The 13,913-nt window shown below is 35.4% G+C and overlaps 1 protein-coding gene across 4 annotated transcripts in view; it reads left to right on the top strand.

Annotated features, from left to right (window-relative positions):
- The window catches only part of PPFIA2 (PTPRF interacting protein alpha 2), a 284,919-nt gene that overhangs the window by 209,927 nt on the left and 61,079 nt on the right, over nt 1-13,913 (top strand). For all 4 annotated transcript variants that reach the window (XM_064419615.1, XM_064419614.1, XM_064419617.1 and 1 more), the window contains 3 exons: nt 9,160-9,381; nt 10,009-10,155; nt 11,952-12,086. In XM_064419615.1, the coding sequence (XP_064275685.1) occupies nt 9,160-9,381; nt 10,009-10,155; nt 11,952-12,086 (504 nt within the window). The remainder of the gene's footprint in view (nt 1-9,159; nt 9,382-10,008; nt 10,156-11,951; nt 12,087-13,913) is intronic.

Below are 13,913 nucleotides of genomic sequence, written 5' to 3'. Positions count from 1 at the left end.
ATTTTTATTGAATGTTTCTAGAATATTATGTCTAGAAAACATCTGTGCTTCCTAATAAAAACAATTTAGGTTGGTTGGGTTAAGCTGAAATAAAGGTTTTGGTCCTTATGGTAATGGAAGCATACTGGGTAGGGAGTTAAGAGGTTCATCTGTATTGACACCAGATGAACCAGTGCACTCTAATTCAAATCCTCTGCACTAGCTGCTCTCTACTTTTCTACGTTTACATTCGTGGCCACCATCAATTCCTTATTATTTAGGAAAGAGAAACTTAAAAGCTGGAACATATAGAAACTTGCAAAGACACCAACTTGCACAGAGAAGAGCTTTAAAGGACTTTGAAAAAGTGTTTCAAAGAACACCTGACAAAGATCACCTGCTTTGGGAATTAAATTGCAACCATTTCTGTTATCAGATATTCTCCTACTTAGACCTGTGACCACTTGCTGCCACCCAGATCCTTCACTTAATCTCTGAGGACAATTGCCTGATTTCCCCACAGGCAAAAGCCAGGAAAGTGAGAGCTCCCAGTGAATATGGTACCCATTTGGAAATCTAGGGAGGCAACTAGGGGTGCTGCAACGGTGGGACTGAACAGTCAAAAATAATATACTGTGAATAAGGAGTTAGTTTTCACATAAGGTTATTATTTCCTATTGGTATTTCAGCTTCCTCAAGAACCACGAAGATTTAATTATTCAGCAAAACAGTATTTTCAGAAATTATCATATGCAATTAGGAAGCATTAAAGTTGCTTTGAAAACAAGGAGGTCTTCTGATGTTGTACACCTTAAAGGTCCACCATTACAGTATCCCTTTCAGCTGTAATTGTATTTTGCTTGTTTCCCTCTCATAATGGAGAATATTCCTAAATTAGGTTCCAGGTATTTTAATTCAAATATAAAAAAATAATTGCAATTATTCTTTTGATGTTAATAGAGTTTTATCAGAGATTAATTAGCTTGACAAATGACTATTTGTATCCTCAAAGATGCCATACATGTATCAAAAAGTTTCCTGCTTGAGAAATCCACTTCAGCATGGATTTCTATTATGCTGAAGGCACAAAAGCTAACTCTTTAAGTGAACTGTAAATCAGGGTGTTTGTCCTTGGGAGCACACTGGTCCTACCTATAGTAAGGGCAGTTTTACCAAGAGAAATTGGTAATCCTTTTCAAAACAATACCAGAAACAAATGGAAACGGATGCATATACCAAGAGAGGTGAAAGAGCCTGATATTTCTGGTGCAATGAAGACCAGATGCTACGTTTTATGAGAAATTCAGAGCCTTATATACTTACTTTTTGCAAGAATTAAACAGCTGGGTCTATTTTGCTTTGTAATAAACCTCAGGCTGTCACATTTAGCTTATTTAAGAGTCATGTTTCTTCTTACTCATAACACTGACATATTACAATAATTAAATCAAATGTTCAAAATTAAATCAGTAAGTTATGAGTGCAAAAATCTATGAAAACATTGACAAAAAATTGTAGGCATTGTATTCTGTAGGAGTAAAAGGTGTTTTGCCAAGGCAAACATAGTGGGCTAAAATGTTCAGAGTGCAAATCAAATACTATTAATAAAAGTAACAAATGTCTTCCAGAACAATCATCGGAATCTGTTCTGGTTTTCGGATTTGATTATTTTTGGATTTTCAGATGCATGTTTTTGTATGATTGATAGAAATCTGCAGAAAACTTCTAGTTTCAGTTTTCACTGAAAAAACTGAAAAAACATACACTCCTTTGTTTTGAATGAATTAATAAAAAAAATCTTTCAACTGGCAGCATAGTGAAATGGAAGAGAAAGAAGGTGAAGGAAGGGCCTGTGTATAAATCTGATGTATAAAAAATATTGGGAGCTTTGATTCTTGCCCCAAAGCTTCTACATTCTACATTAGAGAAATAATACAAAATACATTTGATAAGCAGATAATGAGTTTTGTTTGGATATCTTTCTGTTTTTTAAATAATATCTTTCTGTATTAATCATGATAAAGCTAATTAAAGAATCATGTGCTGAGTGGTCCTTAATGAAGGTTGATGGCTTGGCGCACCTGGGGAGTTGAGGGGTATTGGCTGAAAGGAAACATGGATAAAAGCTGCAGCTGGGATTAGAAGCTTTCATGAATCTAAGGACAGTATGCAGTGTTCTTTCAGAAAGAGTCTAGGCAAGTATTTTGTAAATACTGTTCTGCTTAATAGTTGAGTTTGGCTGCATGACTCTGAATACTTAATGCCCCGCACTGTAGCATACAGAGCTGCATTACTTATGCATAGTTTAAATGATAAATCAATAGGCTTCTCAGATCTTTGTCAAGAAATCAATTCTTTCATCGTTTCATATAAATTAGTGTGCCTTTCATTCATACAAGTTTCCTTTCCTTTTTACCTAGTAGAAACCCCTATATGCTACTACATATTAAGCCTGTTAAACCACAGCCTTAAAGGGGGAATTTCACATTTCAAGTACTGTGATAGCTGACAGCATTGCAAGGCTGACTGACCTTTGCTGGCTGATTTACTGCAAGGAGTTGCCAGGAGATAATTTCTAGTGGTAGAATGGGGAGGCTCCTAAGAAAAAGGTGCTAGTCAGAGCAAATGAGAATTGATTTTGTGTGTATAGTTTGGTTGGAACAGCTAGATAGCCCTTAAAATAAAGGAGCAGTAACTGGATTTCTGTCTGTGAGAGGTGAGAAAGTCTTCTAATGGTGTGAAAGAGAAACAGGCAGGCATTTTGGAAGGGACCAGCAACAGGAAAGAAAAAATGCCCACCCATCAAGTGAATGCCCTCCCATCCCTCATTTTGCAAAAGGACTAAAGTGGGACAGATGATCACAGGCATCAGAAAGATGAATAAGAGCTGAAAGCAGATCAGGAAACAGACATTCTAGATCTTTAAATTAGTAACAAAACTAGGAATCTTTTGGTGGCTTTTGAAAGAGCAAGAAAGTGAGGATGCTTAGAGAGAAAAGTGCTAGAGAAAGTATTTTTACATCAGGAGTGGGGTAGAGAAGGAAAATTTCAGTTGAGAGAACATTGTAATTGCTAGCTAATTAGAGGTTGGAGACAATTCATAGTAATTGAAGAGGAGACCTCTAATGATCAGATTACTGCCTGACACAGACCAAAACGAGTGAAACAACCTAGAGAAGCAGAATAACTTTCAAACACAGAGGCAATCAACCACTTAGAAATGACTGTGACAGCTTAGGTTCAATGCTACTGGTTTTGGCATAGCTTTACATGCTCCGGTTTGTGTGCTGGTTACATGGATGATGGTCATGCTCCTTTTGCTTGTTTAGTTGTCCTTTGGGTTTGGTCTATTGCATAGCAAGGTGTCTCTGCTAGTATCAGTTTCTTTGAATATTTTGGATGAGACATTTGCATGGAATGGAGTGGAAGAACTCTATAGTAAAAAGCATCCTCTGGTAACGTATTTATTCTTACATCTCAAAGAGCATCAGTAAGTATTACTGATTACTTGCAGCATTGATTTTTATTCTTGCTTTCATAAATGTAAAGGATCTGTATAATTTATCTTGGTGGTTATTTTACTTACTTTTAGATATTCTTATACTATAGAATTCAGATAGTTGACCTGTGAATTAAACTGTATTTCTGTCTCTTCCCTGATGATGTGGCCTTCATGATCAGATTGTCTAAGTTGAAAGGAGCATCTCCATCATTACAGAGCTAAAAACAAAAAAAAAAATTTTCCCCTGGGATTTGGGACAAAATTTTCCAAATTTCCATGTGAGGACTATGGTGCAATGGGGATTGATGATGCAGTGAACTTGCCAATACTCTTCTAAAAAAAGAAATGTCAATTAGTGTTATTCACCATTTAGAGAGTGTCCTAGTAAAGAGTAGACAAAAGGCAAACAATTTTAGGGTTTAAATAAACAAAATCACAAATAAAAAGGGAGAATACACATACACACAAAACCCCAACCACACAACCCAGTGCTTACACCATAAAAATACTTGTCTGTTCTAGAAGTTCTAAAAGGCCAGAGTTCTGAATTTTTAGATTACTTTCAATTATTCAAAGGTACCTTAAGGTTAGACAGAGTTTAATTTAGTTCTCTGACATGGAACTGCTTGTGCACGTAGGCATCCTGTGAATCACCTGTGCTCATACTACCAAAACTAAGGGGCACAAATGAGGAGTTCTGTCATGTTAGTGAGTCCTGTCTCCTCTGCAGGCTGTTCAGAGATAACCTCATGAGATGTTATTGGTTTCCTTCTCACCACTCTCTGAGGTTGAAGTCTAGCACAAAATATGTAATTAATTACTGGTGGATAGTATTTAGACCAAATATTTTGTGTCAGCTGTTTTACAGCTGGAGAGAAAATATCACCTGGAGGTGCTTTTTTACTGGTTTTGGGATTTCCTTTAAAAAATTAGATTTTCATGTACATTTTACCACATATGTAATTGAACGTAAGTTCTTCCTACAAAGTAAAATGGAAAAGAACTTTGGTAAATAACCCGGGAAAATTTTACCATTTCTTTTGTGAACTTCTGTAAACTGGTGTCCCTACTGTTTCTTTGGGTTTTTTTAATTATTTTACCTTATGTGTAACTCAAATTAGTTTGCCTCCAGTGTTATTTTGCTAGGGTTTAATTGAAAGGGAAGTATTAATTAGATTAACAGAGACTACAGTATTCCAAATTATCCTAAATTACAATTTACAATTGTAATTTACAATTAACAAACCAAATTTACAATTTCACATGGTGTTCCTTTTACCATTGTTATTGGTTTTTTTCTAGTAACCTAGTCTGCAGCTGCTTTCTCTTTTATTATCTCATGTAGAGAGAAGCAGCAATATAGGGGGGGATTTATGGTCATTTGTAATCCTCCAATTTGCTGTTGTTTTCCTTGCTGACACTCCTATGTGAGCAGCAGGTTGTCTCACTGCTGTGCTTTTTGGATGTTGAAAGAAAACCATGTTCCAGCAATGTTATTTTGCTTTTCATTCTTTTCAGTGTTAGGGAATATTTACTTTCCTCCTCCATTTCCACAGACCTTAAGAATTAAAATTTTACTTCTCCCTCGAGATATTTCTTGTTTATTCCCTATTATCCCCTCATTCTTGTCTGTGCAGTGTGTCACCTGTTATAGTTAGTACCATCACTGTTATCAGATTTACTTGGTGTTCGAAGTAAATCCTTTCTGTTTCTCCTCTTATCTTGTTTAACTGTATTTGGGTGAGAGTAAAGGCTTTCTTTATGAAGGAAGAGTATATTTAAAACCCATAGTAACAACCATGTTATTTGTGCTATAGCAGGTATTTATCTAGTGTGGTGATATGGCAATATAACAGAGAAACAAAAAGCAAAAATAAAATCCTAGCTTACAAAAACCTACAACAGGCATACTCTTGCTATTGCTCTTTTCCTCATTCTTCCCATGAGAGAAGGGATGCAAGTGCTGCATTGCTGGGCAGAGGTGTCATTGCTCATAAACCTTTGTTTGCTCTTACCTAGCACAAGAAAAGATATCTTAAGCTTCTCTTGAGCCTTTCAGTCCAATGCCAACCAGATTTGTCATGTGGCTGAGAAACCTGTGGCAAGGGCAGGAGCAGAGGCCAGAGCCCCTCACAGTGTGTGCAGCAGGTGAGCACACACTGCAGCTGTGTGCACCTGCCTTGTCTGTAGGAGGCAAAAAAGATGAGGGGGGAATTTTGTGATGATGCCACTTCTGCAGCATTGCAGTCTCAATAAGTAAATGTGACAGAAACAGATGGATTATTTCTATTGGGTAAACCAGCTAGCAAAAAGCCCTCAAAGCATTGAAGCATGTGAGCTGTTTGCTGCATTTCTTTTTTCGAGGAAAAGTAGCCATTGGTCTTAGATTCTTTCATAAGAACTAATTGAACTTAAGGAGTGTGTCCATTTTTATAGACAGCATCCTAAAATTTGTTGAAGACTTCATCTGGATGGTTAACTTCTAAGAGAGACCTAGGAACCATGTACATTTTTTATTTTCTCTGCTAGAATGTTTTGACTAGTTAGAAAGTTTTCTTTATCATTCCTTCTTTAAAGATTTCCTAGTTGTTTCTGATTATTTTCAATACTTTCTTTTCCACCACCCCAACTAATTTGACACCATTTCTTTCATTTTTGGCCGTTTGGGGTAGTATATAGATATGATAGTTAAGAATGCCTATTTTGAAACTTTTTTTTTCAGTTTGCATTTCTGAAAAGTTTTCCTGTAGTGCTTCAGGTAATAATTAGCAGAGATCTATTTGATTTCATTGTTTTCAAGATTCAACTAATAGTTTATTTACAAAGGATTGTAATTAATATACAGCAACAACTTTGATTTATTAATTGCAAGGTGTTGTAATTGATGGACAGCATCAACAACAAGAAGCTTCTTGAATACCAGGAAACTAAAAAATTCAACCAGATTTTAAAAATTCAGCCAGAGAAGAAACAAGAAAAAGAATCAAACATGTATGTTATTCATAAAACTGATAATAGAGAAGATGCTGCAGTTGTGTCCTTCCAGAATATTCCATAGAAAATTTCTCTGGAGAAGGGGAGGCTCCTGCTCCTTTCACTAATTCAGAAAATTAATTTGAATCACCATCTACAGAATGCCTTTTGCTTCTGCTGACACAGCTTTTTTCACATTCTTGTCCCAGCTGTTCTCGTGGGGGAGGGAGAAGAGAAATTATTACCATAACTGTTGATAAAACCCCTCCTTAAAAACTGAGGAATGTTATATCAGATATTTCTTGAATTAATACTTAATGACTTTCTACCTGTGGTCCTTCAAAGTGGTTGCTATATGTGATGTACCCATATAAAGGATATGCCATAAAATAATAACAAGGCATAAAAGTGACAAAATGTCAGTTAAAATCCCTTGGTAAACTTTTAAAGTATGCTTCAAAATTCAAAATATACCAGATTTTAAACTGAGTTTTTAAATTTTTATTTGTGTCTTTACTGAAAGCTTTTTTCCTGATCTTACTAAGGAAAACTAAAATGTTGATGTTTGTAGTAAGTTGTAAATTTAAAATACCAACCTGCTCTGTATATGAATACAGGAAAAATTTAAAACAAAGCTGAATGGTGATTAGAATGAAAGCACTTGTGAAAAGAGTTCATCAAAGAACTACGAGGGAAGTTAATGTGCATAGATAAAAATACCTGCATAGATAATTGTCAATCACAGCATTGGTTTAGTGGTTAGAGACAAATTCTAACTGCAGTATCACTTGTCTTCCAGAAATAATAGATACTAAGTAAGTTAGTAGGAAAAATATTGCTTTTCAGATTTAATTTATATGTGGTTTAGTTTAATTTATATCTATGGGAAAAAATGCTTCATTAATGAAAAGAGAATACTTCTCTTGTAGTGAACATACCCCCAGATACCACAGGTTGCCATTTCATAATTATGAAACCAGGGTATATGTCACATAAGGTAGATGAATACATGCCATTTATTGCATTTGAGATTTGGTATTTGGCTTATTATAACTTTGCAGCATTCCTGGACTGCTCTTCACAGAGCTCTAGGGCAATTCCATGCAAAATAAGATTTGTTATCCTGTGAAAACTGCTCAAATTGCTGTATGAGATTATAACTGTAAAACAGATTATAATTGTCATAGATAAAAACTTTATCTTAAATTTTCAAAGTATGATGGTTTGGCTGTCTTATCCTGTTTGAATATTTGAGCAATATTTACTTTGTGACTGCTGCATATTAATAGCATTTTAATTCAAGCAGAATAATTGAACACTTTCAAATACTAAACAAAGTGTAAGTAAGTTTTTAATTTGCTATGGTCATCTTATCATAGTGTCCTGAAAGTAGATCAAAGATGGCTCAGCAGCTAACATAAAATATCTAAAACATAATTAGTTAGTATAAGTACAACTTGGAACTGAGTTACTTGATGTAGTGAATTTTTAAAGTAAATTTATTCTGTGATGAACAGTGGGGCAGGTGATCTTGATCTGGATTCATTTTGTGGCTGATTGAGAAAAGAATGCAGTTAAAGCTATTAAATAATATTCCTAGTATGTGCTAGAGGATTTCTATATAAATGTATTTTGACAATAATAATACAAAGTTCTAATGAAAGCTGGTTTCGCCTCAGACCCCGCTAGGAATTTTTCATATTTACATTCCAATACACAGTATCACCTGAAGAACAATAAGCACCTAACACCTGTTTAGGAATAATATTTCTGTATGATGTCTAAAATTATAGCATACTTTGCTCCTGTGCTTCATAATATAAGTTTTGCTGATAAAATTGTACATCATCAAGAAAGTTAATGACAGGTTAGGCACTTTGGTTTTATTTTTTCATGTTGCAGATCAAATCAAATATTGCTGATTTTTGTTGTGCCTTTATGCCTGGGGTTTTTTTTCACACGAGAGTATTAAATTTATAGGAAACCATAGGCTTAGCCTATGCTGGAAAAGTTAATTTGAATATCTGTTGTAATGAGGCAATACCAGCAAGTCCTGCTGGTGAATGCACTTCTATCCTGTAATAATTTCTTTGCAATATAAATCATATTGCTGAGATAATATCCCAAATGCAGCATGTGTTACGAATCTTGATTTTTTTTTTCTTTATAACTATATTCACACCAAGGCTTTTAGCAGCACATAATTACTTCAGCAGAACTTGTTTCTAACGTGAATTTCACCAGTATGTTGTCCAGATTGAAAGCACTTTCTGGTACACTGAATTTGTGATTTATTAATGTTGTTTCCCGTCTTCAGCATGGTATATTTTGCAAATGACATGAACTTTATTTAAATCGAAATACTGTGTAAGTTTAGTTAAGACCAATGAAGGCAATTTGGTGGTTTTTAGAAGTATTGTTGTAATCTGTACTCAAATAGTCAAAATGCCAAACTAAACTTTTTTATGTGTAGTATTCTGCTCTCAGTGCTCTTACATCTCTCTGTGATGCTACATTCTGGAATCCAATGATATTAATTATTCTTCTGCTATTTTTTCAAAACTCTACCTACCTTATCTGCTGTGAAAATGTTTTTTTCCTTCCTAGTTACTTTGGTAATTTTTAAAATAATCTTTGCTTTAGAAATTCTTTGGCTAGAGCCCACGTTAAAAGATAATTAATCAAAGTCACTTCTCCCTTAACAGCGCCTGTCCAATGGCTCAATAGACTCAAACGATGAAGCCAGTCAAGTTGTGGAACTTCAGGAGCTGTTGGAAAAGCAAAACTATGAAATGGCACAGATGAAGGAGCGTTTGGCTGCACTGTCTTCTCGGGTTGGAGAGGTAGAGCAGGAAGCAGAGACTACAAGAAAGGAGCTCATTAAAACAGAGGAAATGAACAGTAAATATCAGAGAGACATTAGAGAGGTAAGGAATTCACCATGTTCACCTCATATTTCTTGATTGTTGTTCCTGTGATATCCACTGCCAACTGATAGAGGCCAACGTATATGAGCAGCAAAACTGAGCACTGATGAAAGCCCTTAAACATAGGAGAGAGAAAATTTAATTTAAGAAATAGTACTAGAAATTTATTCTTTGGTCTCAATAAATGAAAGTAAAATTTAATTTTCCATCTCTTTCCTCCTCTTAAATTTGTGGGGCCTCTCAGTATATCATCTCTTAGGCAGATATTCTCACTATGCATGGATGGTTGGCTTCTAGAATCTATTTTAGTATGCATTAGTTATCTTCCTGTTACACTGGCTTTCAAGGAAAGACTGGGTATAGTATCAGTGCCATGGTTTAATTGACAAGGTGCAGTTGTGGCATAGGTTGGACCTGATGATCTCAAAGGTCTTTTCCAACCTAGCTAATCCTGTGGTTCTGTATCACAGCTACAAGAAATCCCAAACAAGTCGCTTTAAAACTGAAGATACACTACTGAGCATGCCTTACAATCCTGCCTACTACTAGCAGGAAAATTAAACTGGTGTAAAATTATGTACCAATTTAATGGCATGGTTCCTGGTGGGGGTTTTTCTGTCTCATTAGGCAATGGCACAAAAGGAAGATATGGAAGAAAGAATAACTACGCTGGAGAAGCGCTACCTCAGTGCTCAGAGAGAATCCACCTCCATACACGACATGAACGATAAGCTGGAAAACGAACTGGCCAACAAGGAAGCCATTCTGCGCCAGGTGCTGCACCTCCATCAGCCTGCTGTTTTCTTCATGCACAATGAAAATTGATGACAATTTCCTACAAGAGGTTTCTGTTAGGTTAATCTGTTCAGTTTTAATCAAAAGATCAGTTAATCTAAAAAATCCTAAATTGTTCAGCATCTCTAAATTTCATATCATCTACTACAGCTGTGAACAATAATTTCAATGTGTACATTCAGTGTTGGAAAATAACTGTGTTTTCTGATAGTCTTGCATAAGTGCACACAGTCTTATTCCCTAAGTAGTGGAATATCTTTGCTTCTTATGTGACAATTTTGGAATTTTATTTTCTAAAAAATGCTTGAGCTGAAAAAATTCCTTTCTGCAGAAAAGATCAGAATTTGCATACAATATATTCTAATGATTTTACAGATGAGTAGAGTGCAAATACAATTTTTAAAAGCCAAATTAACTGTGAATATGTTTTAAGAAAGTTTATGACATGACTGTGCAGCTTTCTCTCATGGTACTTTGTTTCCATGGTGATTCCAAATCTGGAATGTAAACTGAACATAGAACACTGGATTGTAATTGAAAAATATGATATAATCTGAAAGCAAACATGAAGTGAATATAAATCATACTGTATCATTCAAACCCAGCCTCAGTATCAGACTTTTTTTTCCTAACATGTCTTTAAATAATTTAAAGTGTTAGATGGGAAATTAGCCTGTGTGATGTGATAATCTCTGCTTCTATATCTGTATGCAGATATATTTGCACACACAAGCACACATCATCCTGTATCTGTGTTTGTATATATGTATTTGATACTTCTTCAGGGAAACTAAACCTTCAGAACTCAAACTCTCCAGCTTTTGCCAGCTTCCTTAGACTATTTTAAGCAGTATCTTCAATTGTCAGGGAAAAAACCACCCAACGATGGAAAAAGTAAGGTACTTGTATCTGAGTTCTTATTGTTGCCAATGTAAGTCATGCTGTGCTGCAGAGTTCTGCCTACTCAAAGCAGGAATTGAAGCAACTAGGCTTAGAGTATATATGGTCAGACTTAAAGTTGATTTGTAGCATTGAGATGAGAAAAGCCTAGCTTCTCATGCTTTTTGAAGGATTAGAAAAGAATCTACAATCACACTCCTTTTTCATTTTGTCTTGTAACTACTTGGATTGAACAAGAAAAAAGCAACCATAGAAAATCTTCATTGTGTGCTGCATCTCAGTAGGCCAGAAGATGCTGCAGTTATAAAAAGTCCTCCTATTTCTCACTAATAGTTATCACAGCTCACTCCATTTCACCTCTATAAAATGAGATTTAATTGTAATTAATGAAATGTCAGTTTTAACATTTTGTAATATATGATTGACATTCATTCAGAAAATTATGTTTGGCAATTTATTCAGGGAATTCTATCCTTTCAGAATTGTACTTCTTTCCCATTTTACCTCATATGTAAATTTTTCTGGAAGATGGACTGTACTCCTATTTAGAAAATTCTCATTTTACTGGCAGCAGTACTATTATTTTGCTCAGATAAATACCACATCCATCAGTGGAGCTTTTCCATCTTAATTAATGCCATCTTACAAGTCCTTTTATTCACCTTTGTGAGATCCTTGAGCCTCAAATCAGTAGTAAGACTGGCAGCCTACATTGTTCCATGCTTGAGTAATACCTCTCCAGTAACGTCTCCCACACCAAGAGTTGTCTTGCCTATTAGTGAGTTTTGCTATCATTTCACTGATACTTTAGAAAGGGAAAGGAAATCATTAATATTGATTTTTATTTTTCATACTTGTTTATCTTTGGCTTTCAGTTGGAAGACAAGAACAGACAGCTGCAAGAGCGTCTCGAGCTGGCTGAGCAGAAGCTGCAGCAGACAATGAGGAAAGCTGAAACCTTACCTGAAGTGGAGGCTGAACTGGCTCAGAGAATTGCAGCTTTGACTAAGGTACTGAGAAATAGGCTCACTTCAGAAGCCCCATTGTTTAACACTGATTTGCAGCCTGATTCCTCACCTCAAGGACAAAATAAAGGTAACATTGAGCCAGTTTGAAAGAAGAAAATGTTTCTTGATAAGTATGTGAACGGGAATGGTTTCAATGATATGTTTGTAGTTCTTAGCATTTTGATGCCAGGAAAAGTAGTTATCTGTAAGTTAGCCTAGGCTATACTTACAAGGGAGTCATGTATTTCCAATACAAATGATCATTACTTACTCTCGGAGGACTCATTTTACTGTGTTGGAGTTTCTAATTTAAGGGTAGGCAGTGAGGGAAGTCCCTTTCCTACAGGTACTTAGTTCTTCTGGATGTTTTCATATACCATGTATATAAACAACACCTAGTTTTATTGCAGTAAGTGCTATAAAATCAAATCCTGGTGGCAGGTGGGATCATTTGTGCAACACAAATGAAGACAGCTTTCAGTACATGCTTACAAGGTTTGCTTTGAATGATTCTTTGTATCATATAGCTGCAAAGAAAAATGTGAAACTGAGTGAATTTCAATTTTTTTTCCTGATAAATTTGTTATATGGCTGCTATCCTACAGAGAAAAAAGAAGATAAATTTTCCATAGTGTACTTTTTGTATTTGGCCTGTAATGCTTTCAGGTGTGCATGTAGTTAATACTATAGCTCAAGTATTTTCAGCATCATAAAGACGTATAATGTGGTTTCTGCTTTGTCTCTTAAAATCAGACAAAGAAAAATGCATTTAAGACACTGTATTATATATAATTCTGATTTATCTAAGCTTTCCTTTCTCTATTGCCGAGGAATGCTTCTATTTATGTGCTGAGCTGTTTTTAAATTTGATGGACTTTTTGTAGGTCCTATGTTTTCCATATTTAGTGAAGCCTTAAATGCTGAGCAGCTCATTAATAAAATCTGATTTTTAAGTAATTTAGTTAAGCAGAAGAAACAAAGAAAGGAAGGCTTTCAGTAATCACGGTTTTGTGCTGTCACTTTAGGTTTGTATGAATGGGTGTCAATCTGAAAGAAAGACTGGAAATTGGGGGAGGTGGTGGGGGGAGGAAGGCAAGAAGAATCAGCAGAAAGAACTACATGAAATACCAAATAAATTTCATTGGATTTTAATAAAAACTCAGGTGCACAGAAAAGCAATCCCTTGGCATTTTAACTTTTTTTCTTCCCCTTGTTTCTGATTCAGCAAATAATCATATATTCTAATGCCCTCAGTAGCTTAAAAATACTGTTTTCTATTTTAAGAGGATTTTTCCTGAATAAGTTCTCCAGCAATTAGCCACCAGTAAGTATTTGGCAGTCTCAAGCATGTCTTTTCCTGCAACTGCATTTTTCCTTGAACATATATTAATGACAAAAATTGTAAGAAGAAATCCCATTTCAACCATGCAGAACACTCAGGGACTTCCATGAGATACTGTTGTTATTGTGACCATAAAGCTGCAATATACATCTCCGTTTGTCTTCCTACATTATTTCATGGGATGTGGTTAGAGAGCTGTCAACAGAGCTGATACTCCACCCCATTTCACTTTGATGTGCTTGATCAAAGTTTTGCCAAGCAGGAAACTCTGAGAAACAGATTGTAATGCTGATTCTGATCATTTCTCAGTGATTACATAAAAAACTGAAGACATGTATTTCACTTAAAATTGTGCTGCCTTGGAATATATGACATGAAGAAGAATGTCATAATTTAGCCAATAGGCTAAATAGGCCTGTGGCCTCTGTGTCTTGTATACAATTTCTTTGCAAACTGCAGAGCTTATTAAAGTGCTGCTTTGAGAGTTC

This window comes from Passer domesticus, chromosome 5 (assembly GCF_036417665.1).
Source record: "Passer domesticus isolate bPasDom1 chromosome 5, bPasDom1.hap1, whole genome shotgun sequence".
NCBI lineage: Eukaryota > Metazoa > Chordata > Aves > Passeriformes > Passeridae > Passer > Passer domesticus.
The sequence above is the reverse complement of the archived record's forward strand: the minus strand, read 5'-3'. Positions and strand labels throughout refer to the sequence as shown.